This window comes from Leiobunum rupestre, chromosome 2 (genome assembly GCF_980474605.1).
Source record: "Leiobunum rupestre chromosome 2, qqLeiRupe1.1.hap1, whole genome shotgun sequence".
Taxonomy (NCBI): Eukaryota; Metazoa; Arthropoda; class Arachnida; order Opiliones; family Sclerosomatidae; genus Leiobunum; species Leiobunum rupestre.
The window spans coordinates 90804819-90820805 of NC_143385.1; the positions used below are offsets into that span (position 1 = coordinate 90804819).

At 38.1% G+C, this 15987-nt stretch overlaps 1 protein-coding gene across 2 annotated transcripts in view; it reads left to right on the forward strand.

Annotated features, from left to right (window-relative positions):
- LOC149960328 (neuropeptides capa receptor-like) overlaps positions 1-15720 on the forward strand; it is a 132921-nt gene extending 117201 nt beyond the window's left edge. For both annotated transcript variants that reach the window (XM_090165233.1, XM_090165234.1), the window contains exons 4-7: positions 4559-4916; positions 6117-6248; positions 7562-7778; positions 14076-15720. In XM_090165233.1, the coding sequence (XP_090021359.1) occupies positions 4559-4916; positions 6117-6248; positions 7562-7778; positions 14076-14460 (1092 nt within the window). In that variant the 3' untranslated portion in view covers positions 14461-15720. The remainder of the gene's footprint in view (positions 1-4558; positions 4917-6116; positions 6249-7561; positions 7779-14075) is intronic.
- Positions 15721-15987: the final 267 nt, after the last annotated feature.

Below are 15987 nucleotides of genomic sequence, written 5' to 3' on the forward strand. Positions count from 1 at the left end.
ATCCAGTTTTCTCGTCAGGTATCCCGCATTATCACTAAAGTGAGCTTTTTTGAAAGGAAGAGGAATTATTTGTATAGCAATGAGTTAGAATAAATAGAGATCCGAACAAATCTGGGATTTGCGGGACACGTTTTATTTTAGTAGGAGAATTAGGTTTAAGATTCAACTTTATATCGAATCGTGTTGGCGCCATCTGTTTCTATAAGCAGACACTTTTGCAAAAAATATTAAGGTTAATTTTCCAATAACACGTTAGATGGCGCCTACACGATATGATTCAGTTCATTTACTAGGCCTAACTCTCCAACTCAACAAATACTGTCCCCACGGTTGGTCCTGGAAGGCGAATTTGGATATCTATTTATTCTACGTCATTGGCAGATAGAGTGCAATTCTAAATAGTTTAAGAACCCAAATAGTCAAGAACGCGATATTTGTAAATTTTATGGACAACTTTGTGAAAGACTGATCCTAGACAGATTCGGTTAAGCAGGTATTGGACCAAGGTCAAGAAGGATTACATTTTACTTTTAGGCCCTTCATCAGTTTTATAAAATAGTTTTTTATATTAAATGCCACTCTTTTACAATTTAATTAACACGTATATAGCCTAAAAAATGTTTTCATATGACCCATATTGCTTTCTTCAATTCTAAAGGTTTTCCAATCATTTTCTTTTAATGTACTGTCTTTACGGTGAATGATGAATTGTTTGAAAGTGGAGGTTTCGGAAGAGTACAAGACTTTCGAAGGCCCTATGCGCTAAGAAGTTTGTATGCCCTATTTCTAAGAAGAAATTTATTAAATAGAATTTTTTCATACTCACAGACTTTCGTAGGCCCCTTCAAACATTCGTAGGCCCTGGGCACAGTGCCTACTGGATAAAACGGCCCTGAGTACAGGTTCTTACTCGCCTCTGGTTGAACATAATTTAATAAATCGTACACTGTAATACACCTGGAAGCTGTGGGAACTCTTACCCCATCTAGTGTCAATTGGCAGTACTTAACAGTTGCAGGGTTTCACCTTAGGTATTATTTCCTTTAAAGTGGATATAACCTCCAACGCATTTTATTACGAATGACCCGAACAATTTAAGGGATTACCTTTGCAACAAACCACTTAGCAGTGCCGAAAATGTCAAAAGCCATAGGAGGGGGCGAAACATATTGGAACCCGTTGTGGCTGACCGAAATACTAGAGGTTATATTTCCGGTAACAAATATCAAGTGAAGTGCGCAAAAACAAAAATAAATATAGATACTATATTGAATCTCCTTTTATTTGAGTTTCGCACCTAACGTGCCAGTTTCTGCCACTAAAATGTACAACCAAAGCCCGTATATTTTTATATTTGCAACTCTAGGGTTACAAATTTTGCGTACGGGATTGGAATCTCTTAGAGATTTCAGAAATCAGAAACTGATTTTGATATTTCAGATAAAAATTTTCAAGTCTTCTGATTATATTATACAGATTTCGAGATTTTTGAACTGATTTTCGTCCAGATTTCTGAAGTTTCAATTTGATTTCTAGATTTCTAAAATCATTTTTATATATAGTGTATGGGATTTGTACGAATACTGGACTCTGCGGTTTTATGACTGAAATCTGCATTTTCATATCTTTAATAATAATCAGCTAGGCTAATACCCAAGGCACCTCTTTAGTCATCTAGCGACTTATAATGTCTTCAAAGAGATGGGCGGATTACAATGCGTAGGAGGGTGGTGGAAAGCCCTTCATGCCGACGCGAACCAACAGCTCCTACACTTACTATTACCGTTAACCTCAACAAGTTTTCAATTCCTACAGTTTCAATTCCTTAAATTTTCTTTTTTGTATTTCTTTTGTAAATAATTAGAACAAATAGTAACTATTTAGTTAAGAACGCATAGAGGTACTAAGAACTATGAACCTTAACATTCGCCCTTGCTGCCTTGTTGTTTTACTTTCAGAAGCAGTCTAAGCAGTCGACGGTTCTATCTCTATGTAAAAATACATTACACCAAGGCCCAAGTTAGGCTTAACCATCGCCCATCGGCAAAGTATAACTTCAAGTCGTTCTTAGTACCTCTTGGTTTAGTAAATATGAATAAAGGTAATAGTAAGTGTAGGGAGCTGTTGGCTCGCGTGGCATGAAGGGCTTGTCACCACCCTCCTACCCATTGTAACCCGGCCACCTTAATTAACGGTATTTAAAGCCGCGAGTTAACTTGAGCCTCGGGTGGTGCCCTGGGCATTAGCCTAGCTTATAATTATTACATTAGTAAAATACATGTATGTAACATAATTATTTATATCTGTACAAAATCTTCGAAGAAAATTGGGGTGGTGAAGTTGTTCGCACTCTCGCCTCGCAGCAGGACGAGCCGGGTTCGATCCCAGCTTGTGGCCCTGGGTGAAAACACGAAACAACTCCTTCTGCATTGAGTTGCAAGTTCTATCCCCATTGGTTAAAAGTTTTTTCCCGAGATCTTCGGTTTATGCTTTTCAAACTTGCTGAGGTTAACGGTAATAGTGAGTGTTGGGAGTTGTTGGCTCAGGTAGCATGAAGGTCTTGCTATCACTCTCCTACGCATTGTAACCCGGCCACTGGTTAATGGCTTTTCAAATCGCTAGTTAACTTAGGTCTTTGGTGGTGCCTTGGGTATTAGCGAAGCTGCATGATAGAATATAGACCTTGTTTCGCGCAGAAAATGGAATTGGTGAACTACTTAGGTTAATAGGCTTTTATTTCTTGTACTTTTGGAAACCTCCGTCTTCTTGGACAATCAAAGAGCGAATCTTGTCAAAGACACCGCCTCGAGGGAAGGGCCGACGCCAGACATTTTGGCGCCACAAGCAATAAATTTGTTCAATGGCCTCGGAAACAAGTTGGCTCGGTAGATATAATGTTTCATGCGCTTCCATAAGGCCTTCCACTCTATGCGAGTGGGTTACTCTATGTTCTCACTCTTCTAAATAGAACTCGTGAGAAGAGATTACGTCACTTCCTGTGAGAAGTGAGAATTCTCACTATCAAGGGAAGAATTCTTAGAATTTTGACTCAGCTTAGGCCACAAAACCCAACCCATAGGATAATCCACTCCCATAGAGTGGAGGGCCCTATGAAAGCGCATGAAACATTAATCCTAACGGGCCGGCTTGTTTTCGAGGCGTGATGAATATAGTCCGAAGAGCGATGGTGTTGTTTTTACATTTTTTAGAGTATAAACTTACTTTCTTATCTAGATATTATACATTACTTTTAGGCCAACTTGTTTATTTCACGCCTCGAAAACAAGACGTTGCGTACGAAAAATCTTAATAAGTTTCGCTGATAGCCTTCCACTCTATGTGAATGTTTGACTCTATGACCCAACCCTTACTCTCCGAATGACCAGCACGTGGAGAAAACAAGATTGGCCTAACCCATTAGTGTATTATTGTAGGAATTCACTAATTCGACGTTAAAATTTAACCGATCGAGGCTCACTGGTAATTAAAGTTAAACTAGCATGCATAAAAATTTATAATAACAAGATGACAATGACACATTTCCTCTTGATGTAGGCCTATTAAGTTTACGTTAATTGCATATTAAGTTTTAAATTTAAACATTTACTATCACCTTATTAACTTAATAAGAGCACTATAATTTAACCTAAGAGGAATTTTGTCTAAAATGAGTGTTTTCTCAATTATCCTGTATATTAGGATCCATATTTCAATCACCCTGTACATTGACTTGATAAATAAACAACCTAAGAGGGTTTTTTAACAAGAGCAGCGCTGTTTTATCGACCTAGTGCATTAATAAGAATCGCAATTACCTTGTTTTGCATTGTGTTAAAAATCAATTACAACGCTTCCTCTATACCACGTTCATTGACAAAAGGACCAAAACAATTGTTGTTCAGTTTCCGGAAAAATAAAATGCGGAATATTTTCGGCAAATCGGAAAAATAAAGATTTTAACATATAAAATGTCTAATATCAGTAAACATACTATAAAACATTAATAGTGTTACATTGTTAATCAGTTTAAACTAGTCTAGAGGTTTTAATTTACTTCCAGATTCGAAAAAATTAGGCGAAATTCCGCTTTATTTAAATTTGCAAACAATATATTAGACTAATTATGGAATTAATTATTTTTTAAACTTTTTTCGGAAAAATACGGAACTTTTTCCAGAAAAAAGGCCTCGGTCATTTTCCGGAAAATTGTCCAACTTACAACACTAACCAAAACTAACACCTCATTAAATGTTAAGATCGATCTTGTATATTAAAAATAAATACATTTTAAATAAATTGAAAAACAAACTTTTACTTTAACTATGGAAAAAAAACATAGTTCGGATACGCTGTAAACGCCCATTATAGATATTGATAGATAAAAGGTTGATAAATCACGAAACTATAGCTATCAAATAATTTCGCCGTATAGCTATCCTATTAAGAATGTATTTAAATGTAACATCCCTTATTCAAAAATTATGGCCTATATAAGATAAATTATGTTAGGTATGGTATCACATTTTAGGTATAAATAATGAGTATTGTTGCTTGGCAGGTGAACTACTTGAAATATCCAAACGGAACCGGCTCTTTCCTGCAAGAGTCGGCGTTCTGTTCGCTGCCAATGGACAACAACGACGTCAGCCTTCCGCTCGTGCAGTTCTCGTCGTTCGTCTTCTTCTGTCTTCCAATGACGCTCATCGTCATCATCTACGTCAAGATTGGCATCAAAGTACGGAAATCTCGCTTTTCGAGATTACCTCAAAAGTCCGGAGATTCGTCGAGCAGCACTCGCCTGAACGCTGGAATGTCCACCAATTCTCCAGCCGATAATAGCTCGGAGAAAGGTGGACGCAGGAGCTTCAGGGAAGGAAAACCGCCGACCGCCCGTCGTTCCATCAACAAAATGCTCGGTTGGTACCACCCTAAGCACCACCCAATTCGATTTTATAGTGCGTCAAAAGAAATAGTGGAAGTATATTATATTATTTTTAAATACTGCTGTGGTAGAAGTCGGGTGGCGGAGTGATTAGCACTTTCACCTTGCCGCGAGAGAAGCCGGGTTCGACTCTAGCTTCTGCCACTGGGTGAACACTCGGAACAACTCTTTCCGCGTTGAGTTTGCAAGTTCTTTCCTCACTGTTCAAACGGGTTTTTCTCCGAGGTTTTCGGTTCCCCGTTCCATAGAAACTTGACGCGGTTAATAGTAATAGCATAGGTGTGACACTTCCTATTCTTCACATGCAACAGTTTTACTGAGAGCTATACACAAGACAGACTGCATTATGAGCTTCATCGCCGTTTTGCGTCTGCTTGCTAACGCGTCACACGTAGCCTTTGACAGCGCCTCGCTAGGGGGAGATTTTCTTCTTGTGATGACGTCACTCCGTAACTAGCTCTCAATAAAATATTTCCCAAAGCGACAAACTTATGGAATAATATTAGACTTATTGTAATAGTAAGTGTAGGTAGCTGTTGGCTCGCGTGGCACGAAGGGCTTGCCACCACCTTCATACGCAGTTTAGTTCGGACTCCTGGTTTAAAAGGTAATAAAATAGCAAAGACATGCTTTATCCGTCCGCGCTACCTGCCAAACCCTCTGCGCATGGCTTTTCAAACCAGCGCAACCGAACCGGGTCTATAAAAAGTATCTTTGCAACTCGTTTTGATGACACGATGTCTGAAGCCTAGAAATAAACTAGTGACTTATTTGCGTTTTAGCTGTCGTGGGACCGTAGCTTAAATATGGGGAAGTTGATAATATTATTGTGTGTAGTAGGATACACGACGATGAAAATGTTGTCTGGACAATACTACATTCCAAATATAAGCTGATTTTGATACAGTAGTGTTTTCCTTATCGGAGGGCTTTACCAAGCACATTCTAGCTAATCACTTTGGAAATTGTACCATGGTACCTAGTGAAATGGTAAACATTCTAAATGGCACCCGGAGTTACTAAATTCACTAGCATTTCAATGAAGTATTGTCCAGCCAAAATTTGCGAAGTCGTGCCCCCTAATAGTCCCAACCATATATTGGGGGCAGAAGTAAGGACATTCAAATGTGGGGTTTCTCGCCAAATCTTTTACCAAAGTATTTTATTTTTCCAGTTGCAGTGGTGATAGCGTTCTTCGTGTGCTGGGCACCCTTTCATACTCAGAGGCTGTTTGCTTGTTTCTTCGACCCCAACGAATGGACAAGAGCTCTGCGGCAACTAAACGAAATTCTGTATTATACGGGTGGTAAGTCAAATGTAATCTCCATCAAACTGTATGGACTCTCTATAGCGCGTCGTTGTCAGCAGTGACGCATTAACCAATACGCTTAGTAGCTAACAGCGTAGGGGTCCACAACTTTTCAAAAGGCTGGGAACCCTGAGACGAGCCTATAACATGGTTATGGGGGGGGGGCGCCTAATAAAGCTCAAGCCTAGGGCCCAGATAGTTAATCCACCCCTAGCTGTCAGGATAAATCATGTTACGCTTCAAATATAGAGAAAGGGTTTCCTCTATCCATAAAAACTTGTCTAGGTTAACGGTAATAGTTAGTGTAGAGAGCTGTTGGCTCGCGTGGCATGAAGGGCTTGCCACCACCCTCCTACGCATTATAACCCGGCCACCTGTTTAAAGGCATTATAAGTCGCTCGATGACTTGGGTCTAAGGTGGTGCCTTGGGTATTAGCCTAGCTGATAACCTTTTTAACCGTAAACACAACCATAAGTCCAGTGCCGGACTAAGGACTAGTCCTACTAGGCACAGGTCTATGGGCCCCCACCACTGATGAAATCAATGGATTTTTCACTGATTCGGTTAAAGAGAAAAACATATCAGGCTTGTGGCTTTATTATTTGAAAAATCATTATTCTCGTGACATAAGCTTAGCTTCGGGACATGCGAGTTTGGCGTTTTTACGCTTTCCTTACATAGGCTTCCTTACTGCGAGCTAGTAACGGTGTGACGTCATCACAAGAAGAAAATCTCCCCCTAGCGAGGCGCTGTCAAAGGCTACGTGTGACGCGGACGCAAAACGCCAACGAAGCCCGTATTGCAATTTGTCTTGTGAATAGCTCTCAGTAAAACTATTGCATGTAAAGAATAGGAAGTATCACACTTATGTAACAATATTATACACTTATGGTATGTTCCATAAGTATGTCAATGAGTAGAAATACTTACTACCAACTATGTTAGGAGTGAAGTAGAGCTGACGTCATACCCGACAGGATAACCTCATAAAGGCCACCCAAAAATGTGGGGTCATTCTAGAAATGTCTATCTGTAAAAATTTAACATATGCGGAATTAAGGGAACTGACATACTTATTTGAAAGTAATTATAAATTTTTGCACAACTGCAATTGCTTTAGAACAATTGTTGAGTAATAGCGGAAGCTTAACCGTTCCTGCGGGGGTTCTACTGCCTTTAATCTTGTTGGTCTCCTCAACTCTGTTACCTACGTACGTACGTGGTTCTGCTTCACCAATGCATTGTGTGTTCTCTTCAATTGTGATTAACAATGATTTTTCATAATTCTTTGGTGATGACTTGTCCGCAGGTTGTCTCTACTACTTCAGCGCCACGATCAACCCCATCCTCTACTCTTTGATGTCGGCGAGATACAGAGAAGCCTTTCGGGATGCGCTTTGCGTTTTTGGATCTAAGCTCGATCGCCAGCAATCCAAGATGATCAGATATTCTCACCGGCCGAGTGACACTTGCGTCATCGTCGCGGATAAGGACATCGGCTCCACTGCTTCTAAAACTGCTATTGTGTAAGTTTCACATTGCTGTTCTTCGTTGATTGATGTAATAGAGAGGTTAAGCAAAGCGATCTAGAAGATTAAACAACATACATTAAAATCTGTTAAGCGCACTTTGTACGTTTGTAACCGAATTTTACCAAATGGTACATCTTACGCTAACTCAGGGTACACGAAGAACTAAAAACGTGGTTTGAACAAGACTAAAACAGGCGTCATGTAAGTGTTGTCAAAATACAAATATTTGTTTCTTCGTGTGGCCGGGTGTACCGCAAAAGTCACCCTTTGAATGCTCGTACTTATTTCGCGAAATTCGTCTTATTGGTACAAGGCCTAGACGTATTTCAATTCCAAGTATGCTGAGCACTAGATAAATATTAAGTTGTCATAACTCTGTCTCAATTTGTGGAGTTGAAAAATTATAACTATCAGTATTTTTATTTAAACATAATAAATATATCATGACGTGTCACGTAAGCTCGACAGATATATGGCGTTGTCTTGAATTTGTTAAATATTCGAATCCGAAGTACAACCGGTAAAAGTGAAACGTGTAAAATGTTCAATATTATTATTAAGACGCTTCGACAATTACAGTTTTTTTTATAAGTGCAAGCGAAGAATATTTTCCGTAAATCATGAAAGCAGATGCTATAGCTGCGGCTACTAGAGGTGTGCAAATACCATTTTTTGGGGATCGAATCGAATATCAAATAATTTTTTCAAGGCACGTCAAATACCAAATCGAATATTTATAACGTCAAATAATTTGGTCGAATATTTAAACTATAATACTAAACTTTTTCAAAGAAAACTTTTACTAACCAAATTTAAAATACACATTTTTAAAGTTTAACTACCCCAGGTCCAAGTCAGCTAGCGACTTTTATTTTTTAGTAATTTCTAACTACAATTAAAATCAAAGGATCTGCTATATTTTTCATGCTTTGCAAACACTTCCTTAAAATCTCGAGATTTTAAATATGTGTAAAACACGAAGGAGCAGATCTTTTATTACAAATAAAAAAATAATATTTAATTTAATTTACAATAATTTTAAACCAATAATTTAGTTAACTCAAAAATTAAAAACCGAAAAACCCAAAAATTTACTTACTTCAACCTTTCTCCCAGTTATTATTTTTGTTTTGAACTTGGTTTACGTTTTAGTTTGCTATTCTAGAAAATTCCATAACAAAGAACACGCGAATAATCTAGGCGCTAGAATAAACAGCGTCTGCCTTTCGCTAAATAGTTTTAATACACACGGTATGAATAATGGACGTGCAAGTTACTCTTTATATGGTCCTTGCCGCTGTGGCCTAAAGAGAGGTGCCAGAAATAAGCACTAGTTCGGAAATTTCACAGCGTTCTCCTCTTGAAACTAAAAAAAAATAGAAAAAGACCCGCGGTTATTCGACCAGTTTGCAAACTATTTGAAAATACCAAATACTTTTTCCTATCTTTTCGAATATTCGACTATTTGATCAAGAAAAACGAATATTCGCGAATTTTCCCAAGTGCTATTCGATTCGACGAATAGAATATTCGATTTGGTATTCGATCGAATTATTTAGTCTAACCAAATATTTTGCACACCCCTAGCGGCTACATATTATCTGTTAACCAAAATACATTTTTGGTATGACACTTGTAGTCTGGTCCACCCAAGAAAGACCAATTAGTGAAAGGTTTAGAAAAATGTAACCTTGAAAATTATTAGTCTTCGTGAGTTTTTTCCCCTATTTTCCAGCCAAATTAAATTTCGAACAATCCGATAATACATAAAACATTTAGGTTAATTTTGATTCACAAAAAGCTTTTAAATGTGAATTGCAAAAAAAGTAAATCTAAAGACAAAGCGAGTGTTTTCTATAACGAATTTTGCTTTAAGTTTGAATTATTCATGATTATTTGGCCAAAGTGAGTCTTCGTTTATATTTAGAAGCGATATAAATTGTACTATAGGCCTTGGTCTCATTATTTACGGAATGGCTACGGCTACTTCTATATTTTCTAAAAAATCGATAGTGTAAAACACTAAGCCATGGAAGCTCGCATGGAAGTGAAGAATATACAAGGTGTCCGGAATTTCTCTGACTGGGCATTTTTCTCAAAACCTACAAGAGTTAGAGTTGCGAAATTTTTAGGGTATTATTTTTAATATGGGAACGCTTTACATTAAAATTTCCAGAAACAACGGAAAATATTTTCACGTTTTTCAAAAATGTATTTGTAAAAAATTTGAGTGTAAAGCGTTTCCATATTAAAAACCATACCCTAAAGATTTCACAACTCTTACTCCTGAAGTTTTGGAGAAAAATGCTACTTATGGATTATGTATTTATGGACGCAATAAATATAAGGTACGTGACCTAGCCCCTTCTACAATATCAATCAGGTGGCCGGTTTGCTATGCGTAGGCGGGTAGTGGCCAGCCTTTCATGGCGCACGAGCCTACAGCTCCCTACTTAAAGGCCTAGTTTCAGATAATTTCATCCCCCAGTGACAAAAAAGGGTTCAAACATCTTTTTGCTTTTCCCTTCGTTATCCCTGTATTGATAGCGACGGTCACCTCGTAATTCGGACTTCGCGGTTCTCAAGGGCATTGTAATTGCTGACAATTTTGAGAGCGCTAACAATGCCGGACTTAATCCTTCCACATGGAGAGGTCGGGAGAGTGAGCTGACCCGTCGTTATCAATGGTGGGGTTTCGAGGGGGAAGTAAAAGGTATGTTTGAACCTTTTTTTGGCAAAGAGGGGTGAACCTAGGGCTACGTTCAGCGGGACTCAGCGGACTCAGCGCTGAGCGTTGAGCTTACTGTACGCTTTTTTTAACTTCCGGTTTCTACGTCATGTTGCTCAACGAAGTCAGCGGTCGGAGGAGCAGGTTTTTCCGTTGCTCATCGGTGTCGTGACGTCATTCGACAAAGTTAAAGGAGGGGTAGCAGACGATATTTTGTTCGTTAAGTCAGCGAACTATAAATCGTACAACAACTTTTAGATTTTTGTGACGTAGCGTTGATTAAAAGAACTCAACGATAACTCAGCGGTTTTTCTCCGTTGATAGTTGTTGAACGCAGCCTAGGCCTTTAAATATTACCGTTGACGTCAACAACAAGTTTTTATGGAACGCGGAAATCGAAGACCTTGCGGACAAATACCTTTAAACAGTAATAAGGTAACTTGCAAACTCCACACAGAAGGAGTTTTTCCGAGTTTTCACCCAGTGCCACTTGCTGGAATCGAACCTGGCTCCTCTTGCTAGGAGGCGAAAGTGCTAAAAGTAAGCTCCTCCCTATAACTGATTTCTTCTGACCTAGGAGGATGGAAATGATGGGGTAGACGGGGGTAGCTAATCTAAGTAACGTTAAACCATTGAACTTAATACAATATATACATCTAGCGGAAATAGTTTAAACTTAAAATATTTTCGTCTGCTAGTTGTTGGCATGCCACGTGTTTTAATAGTTTTTACAATGAAACAAGGAAAAGCGTTCAATTTAATTTTACAAGAACACAACTATACTGTTTTTTCCAAAAGTAAAAAAGAGACCAATCATGGTAAATATATTTTGTTTAATTAAATATTACAATATTTTACTACTTAAACCGAACATTCAGCTTCCTTCACTAATTTAAGCAAGTGTCGGCTCTAGGTGAAGTAGCTTTTTTTCAACAGATGTCGCTAGCGTCGAAATCGAAACAAGATGCTCAAGCTACATTTTGACCCAAAAGGCGGGACATAAAAGTATGCTTCGCGTTGATTGGCTCGTTTGTAAATTTGTCAATAACTTCAATTATAGTAATTGTTTACAATATATTTTATATGGGATATATAATTTAGGTTAAAGTTCACTAAGTAGAGTAAAAGTGGTCTAAATATAATACTCTATAATGGCTCTCCGACGACGTTATTGTTTCGCTATTTTGAATTTTAGCTTCCGTTCCCATTAATAGATGGCTCCACGCTCTCCGCGAAAATCATATTTTTCGAAGATTCGGATAGATCCAAGGCCATCTCTAATAACAGGGGCCTTTTAATAATACAGGTGGCAATGATAGAGCCGACAGTTCCTTTAAAATTAGTTTCCACTACTGAACTAAACAAAAACCGTTACTGCTTTTTATTTGGAACGTCTAGCAGACGAAATTATATGTACACGCATATATGTTAGACTAGTAACACTGTCTGTCGTAAGATGGCGCTGTAGGCTTAGGTTAAAGTTTTAGCCCGTTTTGGGGAATACAGTTTTCTATTCCAGGATACGGGTCATTCATATTCCTAGTTCGCCTCATTCGAACCGATGAAGAATCCGATCATGATGCCAGCAGTGTAAAAATGACGATATTGATAAGATTTAAGAGTGAATGCAGACTAGATAGCTCTTTTGGAGGGATTTGGATCGAATGAGATTAACTTGAATAGGCTATTCGATAGAATGGCCTGAAGCCTTTTTGGCTTACTCGAAAGAAAAAGGATTTTTCCAAGATGAACAAAAAATTTAAAAAACTCCTTTTCTGATTTCTCCGTTTTCCGAGGTAAAAGCGAATTGAGAAAAGAATAAAACTCACCTTTAGACTTTTTCCGTCAAGAGAAAATTTGAAAATCTAACATCGTATGATTTGCTTCGTTTTCAAAGCGAGAAGAAATGTTTCTAAGAAACCTAAAGCCTATGGTTCCTTATCATGATTTCCAATATATACATTGTGTATATTTGTAGATATGGACAACCGAGGGGTCGGACATTTGTACAAAATCCCGTACACTTCGCAAGAAATCTCCGACGAAATCGCGAAATCTTTGACGAAATCGCGAAATCTCTGACGAAGTCGCGAAATCTTTGACGAAATCGCGAAATCTGACGAAATCGCAAAATCTCTGAAGAAATCGCAAAATCTCTGAAGAAATCGCAAAATCTCTGACGAAATCACGAAATCGCGAAATCTGATGAAATCGCAAATCTCTGATGAAATCGCGAAATCTCCGACGAAATCGCGAAATCTGACGAAATCGCAAAATCTCTGATAAAATCGCAAAATCTCTGATGAAATCGCGAAATCTCCGACGAAATCGCAATATCTTTGACGAAATCGCGAAATCTGAGGAAATCGTGAAATCTTTGACGAAATCGCGAAATCACAGAGATTTCGAAATCCCGTACGCTTTTTTTGGGAATGTCTGACCCCTAGTGGGCAACTGCCCCTTTTCCAGGAAAATCGATTAACTACCTCTCCACTAATTTCAAAAATATTAATTCCACGTCTGATCGCATTAAGCATAAGTAACGCAATAACGATGTCATTTGGGAAACATTATCACTGAACTGATTTTCAGAGCTAAGTGTATTGAAAATAAACTGCTGGCCTACTTATTAATCGCTGCCTTAGAGCCAAGGTCATGAAAGTCAAAGAAACCCATTAGTTTTACATTTATAACTAATTGCAATAGTAATTTAGTAATTGAAATGTACAAATATCAGAGTAAAATCAACAATAAAAAATAAGTAATGTAAAAATACTCGATTTTTTTATTTCGAATATCTTATCAAAGTCACGTATCCCGACTTGCTTGAGCTTCGCTCTCAGCAAAGATAGTAAAGACTTTGTACCCTAGATTCAAAATCACTGCCTCCCGCGTATTCAATAGCGTTTATCCACTTCCTGCTGAAACAATTAGCTCCAGAGTTACCATGGTAACTAATTATAGATAGCGCCCTACAGCAACCGATGGAGGCTGATTTTCCGGAGGTCATGTACCGGAAGTGAGTCGTTACAAAACCGCCAATTGGAAAGCTCTCTAAATTCGAATCTAATGTACGGACATAGAATAACTCACTCGCATAGAGTGGAAGTCCCTATGGAAGCGCATGAAACATTAATCCTAACGGGGCCAACTTGTTTTCGAGGCGTGAATAAATATAGTCCGAAGAGCGATGATGTTTTTTTACATGTTTTAGAGTATAAACTTACTTTTTTATCCAGATATTGTACAACTTGTTTATTTCACCCCTCGAAAACAAGACGTTGCGTACGAAAAGTGTTAACAAGTTTCGCTGATAGCCTTCCAGTCTATGTGAGTGGTTAACTCTATAGGTATGGAGTAAAACAGTAATGATAGCTTTGTTGCCAGTCATAGTTTGTACAACCACATCTTGGGCAAAACAAAATCAATTTTGAATTGTCATTCTGTGTGCACTAGACATAATCAATTTCTGTATTATAACGATTTTAAACAGATAACATTGATAACGTAATAGGTTTAAATATTTGTATGAATTGTTTATTTATTCTTTGTAAAATTTTCAGTGTTTCCCAAAATGACGACGGGGAACGTTCTTCCATGAATGACGTCATTTCTGTTCACAAAGAAAGTGCACCGAAAGGCAACGACATTAGCAAGAAAAATAAGAACCAGGATTCGCGTAAACATACTTTATTAGTAACCGTTCGCCAAGCTTTATGTCGAATTTGCTCGGATAAAACTATTGCTGAAACACCTCAAAAAAGTGTTCCCGTCATTAAAATTACTTCTTCAAGCCCGGATGGATCGGCCGTTTTGAAAAACAATCCGCAGCCAGAGGTCAAAGTAGTTCACGAAAATGGAATCAGTGTAGAAGACGTGAAACCGTTCAGTGAAAATTCGAAGAATACTCAAGAGAATGTACAAATATTTCGCGAAACGCCAGTTTAGACTGTAACTTTGTTGTTCAATTTAGTTGTATAGTTTGCTCTCCTGTACGCAACGGTATTGATTGTTTTTTACCTCATAAGGTCGTGAACACAATTGGTCGGGATTTTGTAGACAGTGTACGGCATTGGTCGCGATTTGGTATTCAGTATACACTATTGGTCGGGATGTTGTATGAATTGTACTTCATTTGTTGGGATTTGGTATACATTGTACATCATTGGTCGGGATTTTGTAGACAGTGAACATCATTGGTCGGGATGTTGTATGCAGTGTACATCATTGATCGGGATTTGGTATACATTGTACATCATTGGTCGGTATGTTGTATGCAGTGTACGTGATTGGTCGGGATTTGGTACGCAGTGTACATCATTGGTCAAGGTTTTGTACACAGTGTATATCATTGGCAAAGACTATATATACGCTTCGCTTACTAGACAGGCGTGTTCTATGACTCAACTTGCATACCCATTGTGGCTCCATCTCGACGCTGGTCAAAATTTTCCCCTAGCTTGAGCTGTGTTACTAGTGGCGCCTCTAGCCACGGGTCCAAATATTAACCCAGCTTTTACAGTGCTACAGAGGTGTTAACAGGTTTTTCCTAGGAACACGCCTGTCTAGTAAGCGAAGCGTATATATAGTCTTTGATCATTGGTCAAGGTTTTGTACACAGTTGTAAAATATTAGTCCGATTGTTGTATTCAGTGTACATTAAAAGTCGGGATTTTGTGATCCAAATCGGTCGGGATATTTCGTACGTAAGTATTCAGGATGTTGTAGTTGGCAGGTTGTGTACATAATTGATCGGGATTTAGTGTACACAATTCTTTGGGACATTGTGTACACAGAATGGTCGGAATATTTTACTGTTAACGATTCAGTGTAGGAAATTTGACGTGCGACGTTTTCTCGCGTTTTGTTGCGCATGACATTTGACGACTATTCGGGAAATTACGTTAATAAATGTAATTCGTCAGTTGGTCAAACGAATACAGGGTGACAGGGAATAAAAGAGAGGGATGATTCTATGGGTGATACTGAAAAAGAAAAGGTCTTCAAGAAAATACCGTTCTTCTGGTCCCGTTCCGTAGCTACGGTATCACAAAGTTTGCTAATGATGGTTATATATTCTTCCCCAAACGACTTATATATTCCTTTCTACACTAGGTAAAATCAAGTGTAAGAAATATTTAAATAAAAACCAAACATTTGGATTAAAAATCAAATATCTTCGAATTTAGTCTTCATTGTTGATAATGCACACGGACAGATCATTTTGCTCTTAGTCGAGTTAACCAGTTCGTTAACGTTTACTTTGTGACACAGCTCATTTCTTACGACTCAATAGGATATTTTGGACTACGATTAATTTAGAAGTGTTGACAATTTCCACTTTTAAAGGGTTCTGGTTCTTCGAACAAGGGTTCATGGACGATGCTTACTGGGATTTATTGGAAGGCTGATGTTCAACGATACACAATTATTTAAGTCATGGAATGAATTATAACATATATAAATATGAATACA